The sequence below is a fragment of the Sprattus sprattus genome (genome assembly GCF_963457725.1).
Source record: "Sprattus sprattus genome assembly, chromosome: 1".
Classification (NCBI taxonomy): Eukaryota; Metazoa; Chordata; class Actinopteri; order Clupeiformes; family Clupeidae; genus Sprattus; species Sprattus sprattus.
This window is the reverse complement of record NC_137920.1, coordinates 26,310,007-26,323,255: the sequence shown is the minus strand read 5'-3', so window position 1 is coordinate 26,323,255 and position 13,249 is coordinate 26,310,007. Positions and strand designations below refer to the sequence as shown.

At 41.2% G+C, this 13,249-nt stretch overlaps 2 protein-coding genes across 2 annotated transcripts in view; both read left to right on the top strand.

Moving 5' to 3' along the window:
* Positions 1–5,916, top strand: part of LOC308366591 (NACHT, LRR and PYD domains-containing protein 3-like) — a gene marked incomplete at both ends in the record, with an annotated part of 39,242 nt that extends 33,326 nt beyond the window's left edge. Inside the window, 2 exons of the mRNA XM_080840307.1 lie at positions 2,403–2,576; positions 5,862–5,916. Of these exons, the coding sequence (XP_080696433.1) occupies positions 2,403–2,576; positions 5,862–5,916 (229 nt within the window). The remainder of the gene's footprint in view (positions 1–2,402; positions 2,577–5,861) is intronic.
* A 2,423-nt stretch (positions 5,917–8,339) lies between these two features.
* LOC308368842 (stonustoxin subunit beta-like) lies at positions 8,340–10,153 on the top strand (the record flags this gene model as incomplete). Its single annotated transcript, XM_080843124.1, has 2 exons — positions 8,340–8,373; positions 9,621–10,153. The coding sequence occupies 2 exons, from the start codon at positions 8,340–8,342 to the stop codon at positions 10,151–10,153; spliced, it is 567 nt and encodes a 188-aa protein (XP_080699250.1).
* Between the last annotated feature and the right edge of the window lie 3,096 nt (positions 10,154–13,249).

Genomic DNA, 13,249 nt, shown 5'->3' with positions numbered 1-13,249 from the left:
ACCATTACTGCTGTACATGTAAGTCTTGGGCTATCAATGAGACAAAGTGACCCAAAAATGCAGCCGTAACAAACATATTTATCCAAAGTTGCATACACAGGGTACATTTGCCACACTCATTTGCCACACTCAAAAGTGATATACAGTATACAGTATTGTGACAGGCAAACCAAAATATCACAAATGTTTGTTCTTGGTGTCATGGCAACAGCTTGCCTTGAAATATTGATTGTATATGGAGAATTTTAGGTTTGAATAAGCTGTGCTAAAGATTCTTTCCTAAAGTATCAAGGCAAGGGAGAATGTTGCGGTACTGTAAATGTGAAGTTCATAATTTCACCCCTGATCAGCATTAGGGCTGCAGGACACTTCTAGTGATAGTCTCATGTGATGTTGTTTTACTCACTGCACTGGTAAAGAAAAGTGCCTGCTCAGTTTCTTTTGTACTATAGTATACCACTGAGAGTTTAGCATGGAGCTACATTTCATATTAACTGTTTTATTTTGTATTACAAAATATACGGGGTGTCATACGTTTTTCTTTCCTTTTGCAATGCAACACTAAGTTGCCTAGTTTAATGGGAGAGAGCATATGCTATAGTTATGGCAGCATGAGTCACTTTTGGGTGAAGTATGAAGTGTTTTGGTGGTTGTTTGGTGGTTGGCAACAATGGTTAACTAATGTTCTGAGGTTTGTGTCTGTGAAGAGATTTGAAGAAGTGGGCATGGTATTGAGACAAGTGTGAATATTATTGGAAAAAACTGTTAATTTTGTATCAGTTGAAGGGAGAGGAGTGTTCATCACAGAGTTCGTATCACATGGGCCAAACGTATGACCTTAAAATCATAACTAAAACACCCCAGTCCTTATCACTGAGAAACACAGAGGCACACAGATATAAATGGCACATTCAGGAACACACAGATATCTGCTTACCCTACTTCTAATGCTGAAAAGATCTGAAAAGGCATCTGAGTAGAATAATATGACTTTAGTTCTGAATGGAATCTCTGGAAACGTTTTGTTCTTCAACATCTTGGGATTCATCATCAGCTAGTTTTTAATAGCTCCATTTATGAATGTTGTTATTGATTTATCTTCTCTTACAATACATTGGGTAACACTTTCTATGAAGCCTAGCTTTATAAGGCCTATAAGGGAATTATAAGGGCCTTAATAATGCCTTATAAAGTAGCTATAAGTCATTGTAGCAATCATTATAACTATGGTTAAAAGTCATTGTGATGACATTATACACCTTTATGATACATTATATCAGTTCATTATGAATGGTTATGTGTTAACCCTCTTCGTGTCCGATGGATTCCACCCCAACACGTTCTTGTTTGCTGAATTCCACTTCAGCAAGGGCCGTGCCATCGGGATCCCACGCCATTATCAAGAGCTCCGTTCTCACGACTCCAAGTCTCCTTTGACTGTCTTGTGCCGTATATCTCAGTTCCGTGCCTGTGGTGTAGTGAAGCTTCAAAGTAAAGACAAGCAGGAGGATCTTAACACTCTTTACTGAGAACTGTCAGCAGCATGAAAGTACGTGACTAGTAGCATTGAGGTTCACTCTTCTTCTGCTCTATGTATGTAAATTAGCTAGCATTAATTATGGAACAGTGCCTCCTAGTGGTAGCACAATATAGAACAGTATTGCAGAACACAACAGTGCCCTATCGTGAGTGAAGCAGATTAGGACTCTGTACATTTGTGCAATCCTGAGTTTGTTTCTATGTTTGTTTAGCTTCCTCCCCAGTTAGTTTTAATAGTTAATCCCCGTTTGACATTTGACAGATACACAGACTAATGATCACATATTTGTAATGAATCATTCTGTCTTAGATTATAGCCATTTATATTTAACTGACATAATGTATAATAAAGGTGGTTATGAGTGCTTATTATTGTGAAGACATTATACATAGTTACAATGAGTGCTACAATAACTTATAGCTACTTTTTAAAGGCATTATTAATGCCCTTATAGGGCCATATAAATGCAGGCGTCATAGAAAGTCTAACTGACACAGACTGACGATCACATATTTATAATGCATTATTCCGTCTTAAATTATAACCATTTTTAATTAACTGATATAATGTTTCATAAAGGTGGTTATGAGTCATTGTGAAGAGATTATACATAGTTATAATGATTGCTATAATGACATAAAGCTACTTTATAAGTCGTTATTAAGGCCCTTATAATGCCCTTATAGGGCCTTATAAAGCTAGGCTTCATAAACAGTGTTACCATAAATTGTTTTACATAAATAAATGTGTAGGATTTTGACTGACAAAATACCTGAATAAATAGCTGAATTTACGAATACTGTACATACCTCTAATGCATTTCCCTTCTATAATAATGTGGAAAATGTATCTCTTGTTTCAGACTGTCTGGTTGTCTCATCACACATGAGGGCTGTTCTTTCTTGGCCTCTGCCCTCAAATCAAACCCCTCCTACCTGAAACAGCTGGATCTGAGCTACAATCACCCAGGAGACTCAGGGGTCAGAGAGCTCACAGAAAGACTGAATGATCCCAACTGTAAACTAGAGGCTTTCAGGTGAGTGCTGGGTGTTAATTTGGGTGTAAATAATACTTGATTTTAGGTGACATATTCTGGATAGACTGGCTATTCTCCCCATTTATCTGTTGGCTTTCTTCCACATCCTAAAATGGACACAGTGGTAATTCTTGGTGTTTGTGGCACAGGTTGTTGATGAGGGCACCAAGGCCCAAGGAGTTCGAAGGGAAATTTCTAATGGAGGGGATGGGGAAAGTCTTTTCACAATGAGCACTAAATGAGGCTATATCCACACTAATACATTTACCTTTCGGAATTATCTCTTTCCAGACGAGCTTTTTATCTCTATCAGAAATAATCTCCTTCGATACTAACATGCCTAAAAATGAATATCACATGAACATTTACATACACTTCGCATGCACTCTATGAAGGGCTGATAACGCTGCTGGCGTTTCTCTGGCGCAAGTGGTATTTTGCAGTTTCAAAACAACGCCGTGCGCCATTGACCACAAAAAAGCTGGTCTAATGTCAGAGGCGCAATGTCTAAAGTCTGTAACGCGTATTCAGAACGCTATTTTAAGGGCGCATGTGCTTGCCCGCACATTATAGGACCTACAGGCTACACTTTACTTCTGTCGTCTTCACGAGAGATTTACACCAATTTTTTGGCAAGCCATATATAATTACAAGGAAAATAAAGTATTTACCACATGAGGAAATCATTGTGATATCCGTATCCAAGACATTTTAAAACTAGGCATACATCTACCATCTCACATTGACCCAGATGATTCAGGTTAATGGAAGCTGCGTGCCATTTGATTTATTGTATGGCTTTGTTGCATTTATTTAATGCCAGTATTATTATAAATCTTGTAAACTCATCTCTGTGTATGTGGACTTTATTTATGTACCTTGGGTTTGGTCAGCTGGTGCACTGGCTTGGGTGCCGATTTCCATGCCCCAAAATCCCTGTACGCTCTCAGGCGTGAGGGTAGACGTGGCGATGTCCTCTGCTGCCGTCAGATCCTGGGTCGAGGCAGATCCACCTCCCGTGAGGCCAGCTTGGATGTCCCACGTCTCCTTTACCTCGGACAGAGTATAATTGTATTCAATCTGCACATTGGGCTCACATATGTCCTGGCAGACAAGTGAGAGGCACAGGCTCTCTTCCAGACTGCAGAAGATGAGAGAGAAGCAAAGTTAAACACATCACACAAGGATTATAAAGTAAAAAGTTAGGATTATCTGTTGCCAAAGCACTAGAGAAAACTACGTGGTGGGTCTCCCACATCCGAGGTCATCTTGCTTTGCTTTATGCAACGTAATGCATCAGCAGGGCAGAAAAGAAAGGACAACTTGATTAATGAATCACCTCACAAAAGCATGTGATTAACACACATACATTATTACATACATGATTAAAGTCAGAGTTTCACTTATCTCTATCACTCAGTAGCGTAGCGAAGGCGCCAGGCGTAAACATAGTAACTGTTTTGAAGCTAAAACGTATTAGTGTGGATGTAGCCTTAGTCTTGAACACTATGGGAGGTTGCATCTTCTTTCTTTTCCTAAATGGATGTGCATGTTGCTCCTCTTCCTAAACTCCAAGACGTCATGGTGCACATGTCCTGCTTGTATCACCAGTCAGCAGCCACTTCTATTCCCCTCATCTTCTCTCAGTCACAGCATGATGCAGCCAGGGCTAATGGCAGTCAGTGCTGTTGTCAGACGTCTGTCTTAACCAAAGCTTCCCAGCAGTGCTGTGGGTGGATCCAATTGTGACTGGTGCCCATAGCAACAGTGTTTTTACACTCCTCCCATTCCTCCTCCATTTTCCCCTCTCCACTTCTCTCCTTCCAGCAGGAACTGCTCACACTGCAGTCTCACCTGCCAGACTGTCTGGGTGAACTGGGTAAAATATCTGTGCTTGTATCACACCCCTGTGTAGGGTCAGATGCAAGTACAAAAAAAAACTGTGGGCAAAAAAATATGAAACATGAAATGTAAAGAATTGATTAAACAGAAGAAGTATGAAACTTGAAAACAAAACATTTACAGTATCGAGTCTAAAACAGATTGATATTGGCATGTCTGAATCTGCATGCTTTGGCCTTGTCTAGTCTAGTGTCTAGCCTAGTGTCTAGAGTCTCACAAACTGGAAGAGTGTTTGCAAAGGGTGGAACCCCATTGAAACAGCAGCAGGCAGAGGTTTTGTCAATTGGGTGTCATCAGCCCATAGCAGAACAAGCAGAAACACACACAGGGACACAACAGCATGGGATGGTTGCAGTCCTTTACTATGCCTGCAGACTCTCTGGTAGTAAGTGAGCTCCAGGGTTGGGAGTGGAGCTCCTTCTCTGCTGTCTTGATGACTCTCTGGTGGTCCTGAGCAGAGCAGTGCTGTTGTCACACCACACTGCCAGCCTGTTTGTTAGCATACTGTCAATATCACACTTGTAGAAGTATATAAGGATACTGGGTGGCCTCCTCAATTTTCTGAGGAAGTGCAGCTGCTCCTGGTCTTTCTTTGATCAGCTGGTCTGTACTGTTTGACCATGTGAGGTCTGTGCATCACCAGTGCAGACCCGTCTATGTGAAGTAACTGATGATGTTGGTGCTGATGTCCTCTGTTCCTTCTCCTTATATCCACAATCATCTCTTTAGTTTTGCTGACATTGAGGGAAAGGTTGTTCTTATGGCACCATGTCACACAGCTTGACACCTCACTCCTGTACGCTGTCTTATCAACACTAGTGATCAAGCCTATGACAGGGGTGTCATCAGCAAACCTGTTGATGGTGTTGCTCTCATAGCTCAGTACACAACTTTGAGGGCCAAAGTGTTCCTGATTAGTGTCTTTGAGGAGAGAGGCCCAATGCTGACAGATTGTGGTCTGTGGAAGTAAACGATTCAGCTGCAGAGGGAGGGGATAAGGCCATGAGTAGTTTGCCTCTAAGTGTGGGTATCGACGATGGTGTTAAATATTGAGCTCTAGCTAATGAACCACATTCTAACATGGCTGTATTTGTTTGCTGTGGAGACCCTTGGTTGATCTGATTTGTTGATAGGGAAACTGAAAGGGGTCCAGAGTGTCTGTGAACAGCTATATGATCGCTGTCCTGAAATAATATCACAGAAAAAATAACCAGGCTATGGAATATCTTACTGTTATTGTAACTGTTTTTGTCCTGTTGATTTGTTATCAGTGAATCATTTTAATCATTGATTAAAATGATTCACTGATAACAAATCAGTTCACATGCTAAACTCACAGTTTTGTGCCTCAAGTGTATTTTCTTCGCTCCTTCTTTTTTTTAGGTATAACCATGGAGGAGAGCTCATGATTAAACCAGGGCCGAGAAAATGTGAGTGATTTTATTCATCAAAATACATTTACATGATTGTTTATGAACACATGGAAACATTGTGGAGGTGTGTATGAAAAAGAGAAAGAGGTTGTGTATGTTTATAGGTTTAGTAGTGCATGTGATCATGTGTGTGTGTGATCAGACTGATGTTTCTTTTTTTCACTTGGTCCTTTTCTGATGCCATTTGACTTTCTTAATTCTAAAACATGAATGTGATTAAGCCGACTCCCAGCTCATACAGCTGCTGCTGAGCAGCTGCAGGGTCTGGCCCTAAAAACAGCTGCCAGCTTACTGCCATAAGATTATCATGGCATGTGCCATCATGATGACGATAAAAGCTGAACAGAATTTATGTCTGACACTTACTGAACCAAGCCTGGCAGTGTTTGGTCTGTGATGCTTACCTGAAGGGTTCCACACCTGAGTTTGTGTGTTGTGTTCTTAGGTTTTTACTTGCCTGCTAGTGTGTGTGTGAGACAGATTGTGGTGTTTTTGTTTTTTGTGTGTGTGTGTGTGTGTGAATGAAGACATTTCACATACCTGTTCCTGCACACACAAGAGATCACACATATGCTTCCTGATCTCCTACTTAGACATTAACAAACACAAACAGAGATAGAGAAAGGGAGAAAGACACACACTCACACAAAAGATATTTCACATATACTCGTTCTTTACACACACACACACACACACACACACACACACACAGAAAGATAGAGACATGTACTCACAGACACACACACACACACACACACACACTAATACCACAATGCATACAGAAACACACACACGCACTAATACACAATGATACACATACACACACATACACACACACACACATACAAACACATATACATACACACACTCTCTCTCACACACATATGTACACACGTACACACATTATCTTACACAGACATAAACACACACATACAGACACACACACAAACACATACTCACAAAAATCCCAAATAAAAAAGGATGCAAATACACACACACAGACAAATACACAAGGATGCACACACACACACACACACACACACACACACATATACATACACACACTCTCTCTCACACACTTACGTACACACTTACACACATTCTCTTACACAGACATAAACACACACATACAGACACACACAAACACACACTCACAAAAATCCCAAATAAAAAAGGATGCAACACACACACACACACACACACACACACACAAACACACACACACACACACACTTACGTACACACTTACACACATTCTCTTACACAGACATAAACACACACATACAGACACACAAGCACACACTTACAAAAATCCCAAGTACAAAAAGATGCACATACACACACAGCCAAATACACAAGGATGCACACACACACACACACACACACACACACATACACACACTCTCTCTCACACACTTACATACACACTTACACACATTCTCTTATAAACACACACATACAGACTGTTAAGGGTAGACGTGGTTGAGTGGTCGAGCAAGGTGGAAAAGACTCTCAGGAGGCGTTGCGGTGGAAGTTGGGAGTTTTTATTTTGTCCCAAAATAAGGCCGTGAAGGCAAAAATATGATTCAGAATAATAATAAACAAACAAACAAACAAAATAAGAATAAAGAAAAAACTTTGCAAAATAGAAAATAAACTGGACTTAAGTCACAAAACAAATAAGCAAATATGCTAGCAATTTTTGGAAATTTGGAACAAGGTAGCTGTTCACCAATAGAGCAATCTTGGACGCATGTCCGTTTATCCTCAGCTCTCCCGATTGACTGAAGAATCTCGTTTAAGTAAGGCCTACCCGTGCCCTCAATTGGTTCATACCATTTACTTTACAGGGGTGTCACGACAGACCAAACACCTTGGACTAAAACAGCCACCAAAACAATTCCACATAACTGGAAAAATACATCAATAAATATACAAAAGATCCCCTGCTGGAAGGCATAGCCAACATATTAATTATTCAGCATAAAAATACGTTATACAAAAACTGGTTCCCTTAGGAAGTCATTGACCTTTTAAAAATACCCGGTACGAGGGCGGCCATTCATTTATGCACAAACAAACACAAGACGCAACACCGACGGTAAGACAAATACAAATGCCATATGAAATTGATGTATGGTTTTAAACTAAATAAACAGAACATTAACGAGACAAGACCTTGTATGTGTGATTATTGTAACGTAAGAGAGTATGGATAAGTATGTATTTAGACTGTAGAGGTGTAATGGTGGCTGGATACGATCGTTTAAGACCCGGTTGTGTATGATGTTAAAACGCGTGAATACAGCAACGGGACTAACAGAAATTGGAGGGTGAATGGCTGGGTTAACCAACATTTAGAAACTGTAAGTGTATAATGACATGGACAACGTACATGAAACACATAGCAAACACATGCACATGGTGAATGTTCATTGAGGCAGAGTATCGCTGCCGTGACGGTAGCGCAGCGCTCCGTCACACAGACACACACACACAAACACACACTCACAAAAATCCCAAATATAAAAGGATGCACATACACACACAGACAAATACACAAGGATGCACACACACACACACACACACACACACACACGCACACGCACACGCACACGCACAAACACATATACATATACACTCACACATATTACACATATACTCCTTTCTGAGACAAACACTCACAATATATTAAACGTATATTCCTTCCTGACACACACACACACACACTCACAAATATCACAAATACACAAGGATGCACATATGCACACAAACACATACACACAAATATCATAAGTACAGAAGGATGCACATACACACACACACACACACACACACACACACACACACACACACACACACACACGCATACACACAGACACAGACAGTTTCTCTCACTTGCATACATACATACATACACACACACTCACACAAGATATCATACGTTTACCTCCTGATACACACACACACACAAATATCACAAATACAAAAGAAAGCACGTACACTCACACACACTCACACTCTCTTACCTATATGCATACACACCAACACACACACACACACACATTCACATACACTCAAACACAAAGGATTCCATGTATACTCATTCCTTCCCACACACACACACACATAAACATAGACATACACACAAATACAAATACATACAGTACATATGGAGAAAAAAAGTGACAGAAATACACACACACACACACACACACACAGACACATTATCTAACACAGACATACACGTACACACGCACGCACGCATGCAAATGCAAGAGATTACACATATACTCCTTCCTGGCACACACACACACAAATATCACAAGAATTGACATGCACACACTGAAACAAACACACACACACAGGAGATTACACATATACTCCCTGTTGCCTTCTTGACACACATGCACACACAGGTACATTGAATCATGCACTCACACACACAAATATACACACTTCTAATTCTCCTCCCAGAATGTTTTACACAGAAACACACACAAATATACACTCTTCTCATTGTCCTCCTATCACTGTGTGATGGTGTGTGTATGTGTGTTTGAGCATGCGCTTGGTTGTGTGCATTTAGGAAGATGTGTGTATCCAAACATCTGTATGATTGTGTGTCTGTGTGTGTGTGTGTGGATGGTTGCAGTGGAACAGTCCCTTCCCTACCCCATATCCTGATGTTCTTTCCTTTTGTCTGCAGATGCCTGTGAGCTCACACTGGACCCCAACACAGCATACAGTTATCTCTCTCTCTCTGAGGGGAACAGAAAAGTGACATATGGGAGTGAGGAGCAGCCGTATCCTGACCACCCAGAGAGATTTGATTGCTGGTCTCAGGTGCTGTGTAGAGAGGGTCAGTCTGGACGCTGCTACTGGGAGGCTGAGTGGAGTGGTGCGTGGGCTCAGATAGCAGTGGCATATAAGAGCATGGAGAGGAAAGGGAGTGACAGCAGGTTTGGAGCTAATGACAAGTCCTGGAGTCTGTACTGCTCTGGTGACAGTTACTCTGCCAGGCACAATAGTAAGCATACTGCCATACCTGCCCCCTCCTCCCGCTCTAACAGAGTAGGAGTGTACCTGGACTGGCCAGCAGGCACTCTGTCCTTCTACAGCGTCTCCTCTGACACACTCACCCACCTGCACACGTTCCACTCCACATTCACTGAGCCCCTCTATCCTGGGTTTAGGGTTAGTCATTATGACTCTGCAGTGTCCCTGTGCCAGGTCACATGACCTCCTGATCCTGTAGGAACACCAGAGTCTGCAGGAACACCAGAGTCTGCAGAAGAGTCACACACTCCTGTTCAAACACCTTTGGGTGATGCTGTGATGGAACATAATAATGATAATTAATATATAATTATTGAGCCTATTACATGTTGATAAACATACTGCTATGGAGATCAAGGTTAATTGAGCATCACTGTAATCATCATCTTTCTAGTTCCTTCTATGATTGAGGGAGGGATGATTTACAAATCCTTTACAAATGACAAACTGACGTGACATGTTATCTCTAAAAGGCGTGTGTGTGTGAGTGTTTGTGTTTGTCCTAACTCTGACTGCTTACTTGTTTTAGTACCTACATACCCTACTCATTTACACACACACACAAACACACACACACACACACACACACACACACACACACACACACACACACACACACACACACACACATACACTCATTCACACACGACAGATTACACATATACTCCTTCCTGACGCACACACACATATCCACAGACAAACACATATGCACTCAACATCACATCTGTAGTTCTGTTTAGAGTCTGATCATATTAAATCTGGGGCCGTATTCACAAAGAATCTTAGGGCTAAAAGTAGCTCATAAGTGGCGAATTTAGGAGAAACTCCTAAAAATAATGGGCGTGTCAGTCTTAAATTTAGGACTCCTATTTTTTTTTACTAAGAGCAATTCACAAAATATTTTATCCCTAAAAGTAGCACCTAAGTCTAGGACAGCTTAAAACTCCTCATGAGGACTCCTAAGTCACTAAGACCTATTCACAAAAAGTCTTAAAATGGCTGAAGCCAGACGTAACGTGTATGAGACAATGAACGACTCTGAATTATATCGTTTAAACCGTGAAGGCATCAACATTTTACTAGAATTAGTGCGGGATGCAATCACGTCTCCAACTATCCGAAACAACCCAATCAGTCCGGAAGTTAAATGTTTGATAACATTAAGATTTTTGGCTACGGGGAAAATGCAACTTTGCAACGCAGACGACTTCAGAATATCGCAATCACCGCACTCTGTAGACCACACATTGTACAACAGTTTATCCGGTTCCCTTTGGACAATCGGCTACTTCAAAGGATCAAGGTCAATTTCATGGCGTTTGCAGGAATGCCCGGTGTCGTGGGTGCCATCGATGGAACACACATTAAAATAATTGCTACATCCAGAGATGAGGACGTCTTTGTAAACCGCAAAAAGGTACATTCAATTAATACACAGATAGTGTTTGATCCAAATTTCACAATCATGGATATTGTTGCGAAGTGGCCTGGATCTACTCACGATTCGCGCAGTTTAATGGAGAGCGCGGTCTGCGCCAGCTTTTTGAGCGGCACCATGTACCTGCTGGATGCCACTTGGGTGACGTGACAGTGGCCATCCATGCAAGACATGGCTTTTGACACCCTTCCTCAATCCACAACCGGGAGCACAGTTGAACTACAACATGCAAGTATACGCATGAGGCCTATTTTGGTGACACAATACCTGTAGCCGCGACGGCTCTTTTAAAGTCCACTCCGCAATCTCCATCCTACATTGTGACTGGAGCGCATACCACCGCTTCTCGCAGTCATCGACAGAGCGACACACGGCAGGGAATGAAGCATTTATGTTAACACATATGTCCTCCCATGCCTCACGCATAGTTTGCAGGGTGCTTTAATTATTACTTCTTTGATTTCGGCAATTTCTCTTTCTCTTAACGTGCAAAGCGTCATTCTCGTTGGATGCACAAACTTGTCATCATGCGTGTGCATTCTGCTAAGTGCACTGTCCATAACTATTTAATATGACTTAATTTGAAGCCTAGGTTATTCTCTTATTTTCTGTTTATTTAGTGGGATCGTTAGGGGGATGTTAGGACTGAGTTTTTAATGAGAGAGCCTGTCAACAACCAATCACCGTCCTCACCCCTTCTAAACTCGTGCATGAGAAGCGACGTCATCCATAGCAACGGAGTTTTTATCTTAAGCTTAGGAGTTGGTATTATCCTTAGTATGAGTAGGTCTCAGAGCCGTTGTGAATCACTTTTAAGAAATTACTCCTACGTAAAAGGTTTTAGCGCGAGTTAGGAGCACTCCTAGTGGTAAGATAAAAGGCTTTGTGAATACGGCCCCTGGTTTAGTATAGAGTCTGATCATATTTAATCTGTTTTAGGATAGTCTGATTAGATTTAATCTGGTTTAGTATAGAGTCTGATCATATTAAATCTGGTTTAGTATAGAGTCTGATCATATTTAATCTGTTTTAGGATAGTCTGATTAGATTTAATCTGGTTTAGTATAGAGTCTGATCATATTTAATCTGGTTTATCAGCCTCTGCTGATAACAAGTTACAGTAATGGGGGGGAGAGAATGTGTTTGACCATAACATTATTTCAATGCACACCATTCAAGCATTGGGAGACACTGCCCACATGTTTTATTTGAAATGTCTGACATATCCTCCATTTGAACTGAGCCATCCTGTCAAAAGTAGCCTCCTGACTGGAACTCAGCCACCAACACCAACACAACACTAATGATCTGTCTCAGCGCTTCTCTCACTACCCCACGACCCGCGTTGGGCTGGGGCAAGGCAGTGGATCACACCACCACAAAGTGGGAGGGGGGGCAGGGAGGCAGTAGACTACTGAACTACTGACTGGCCTCAGCAATATGGCTGATCAGCCATTATGCACACACACACACACACACACACAGTTATTTCCTGTTGCTAATTGTGATCTGATTTGTAAGTGGATATCACAACATTGTCGTAACATCATGTCACCACTAGATGACAGTAGTGCGCTGCATTTCATAGTGACTAATTTCACCACTAACAACTCATTTTAGATGCCCTTATTGTTAATTATTTTAAAGCCCATTAACACTATTGTGTTCTGTAGGCATATCCACATGATTGTTCCATAACATTAACATCTAAATTAACTTTTAATCAAGTTTCCTTTCTCCTACCCGTTGTAGGCCTTCCTTCCAAACACAACAAGGCTGTAACTACAGTATTTATTGAACAGGGTATCGATGTCTTTTGTAAATGAAGTTTTAAAAATGAG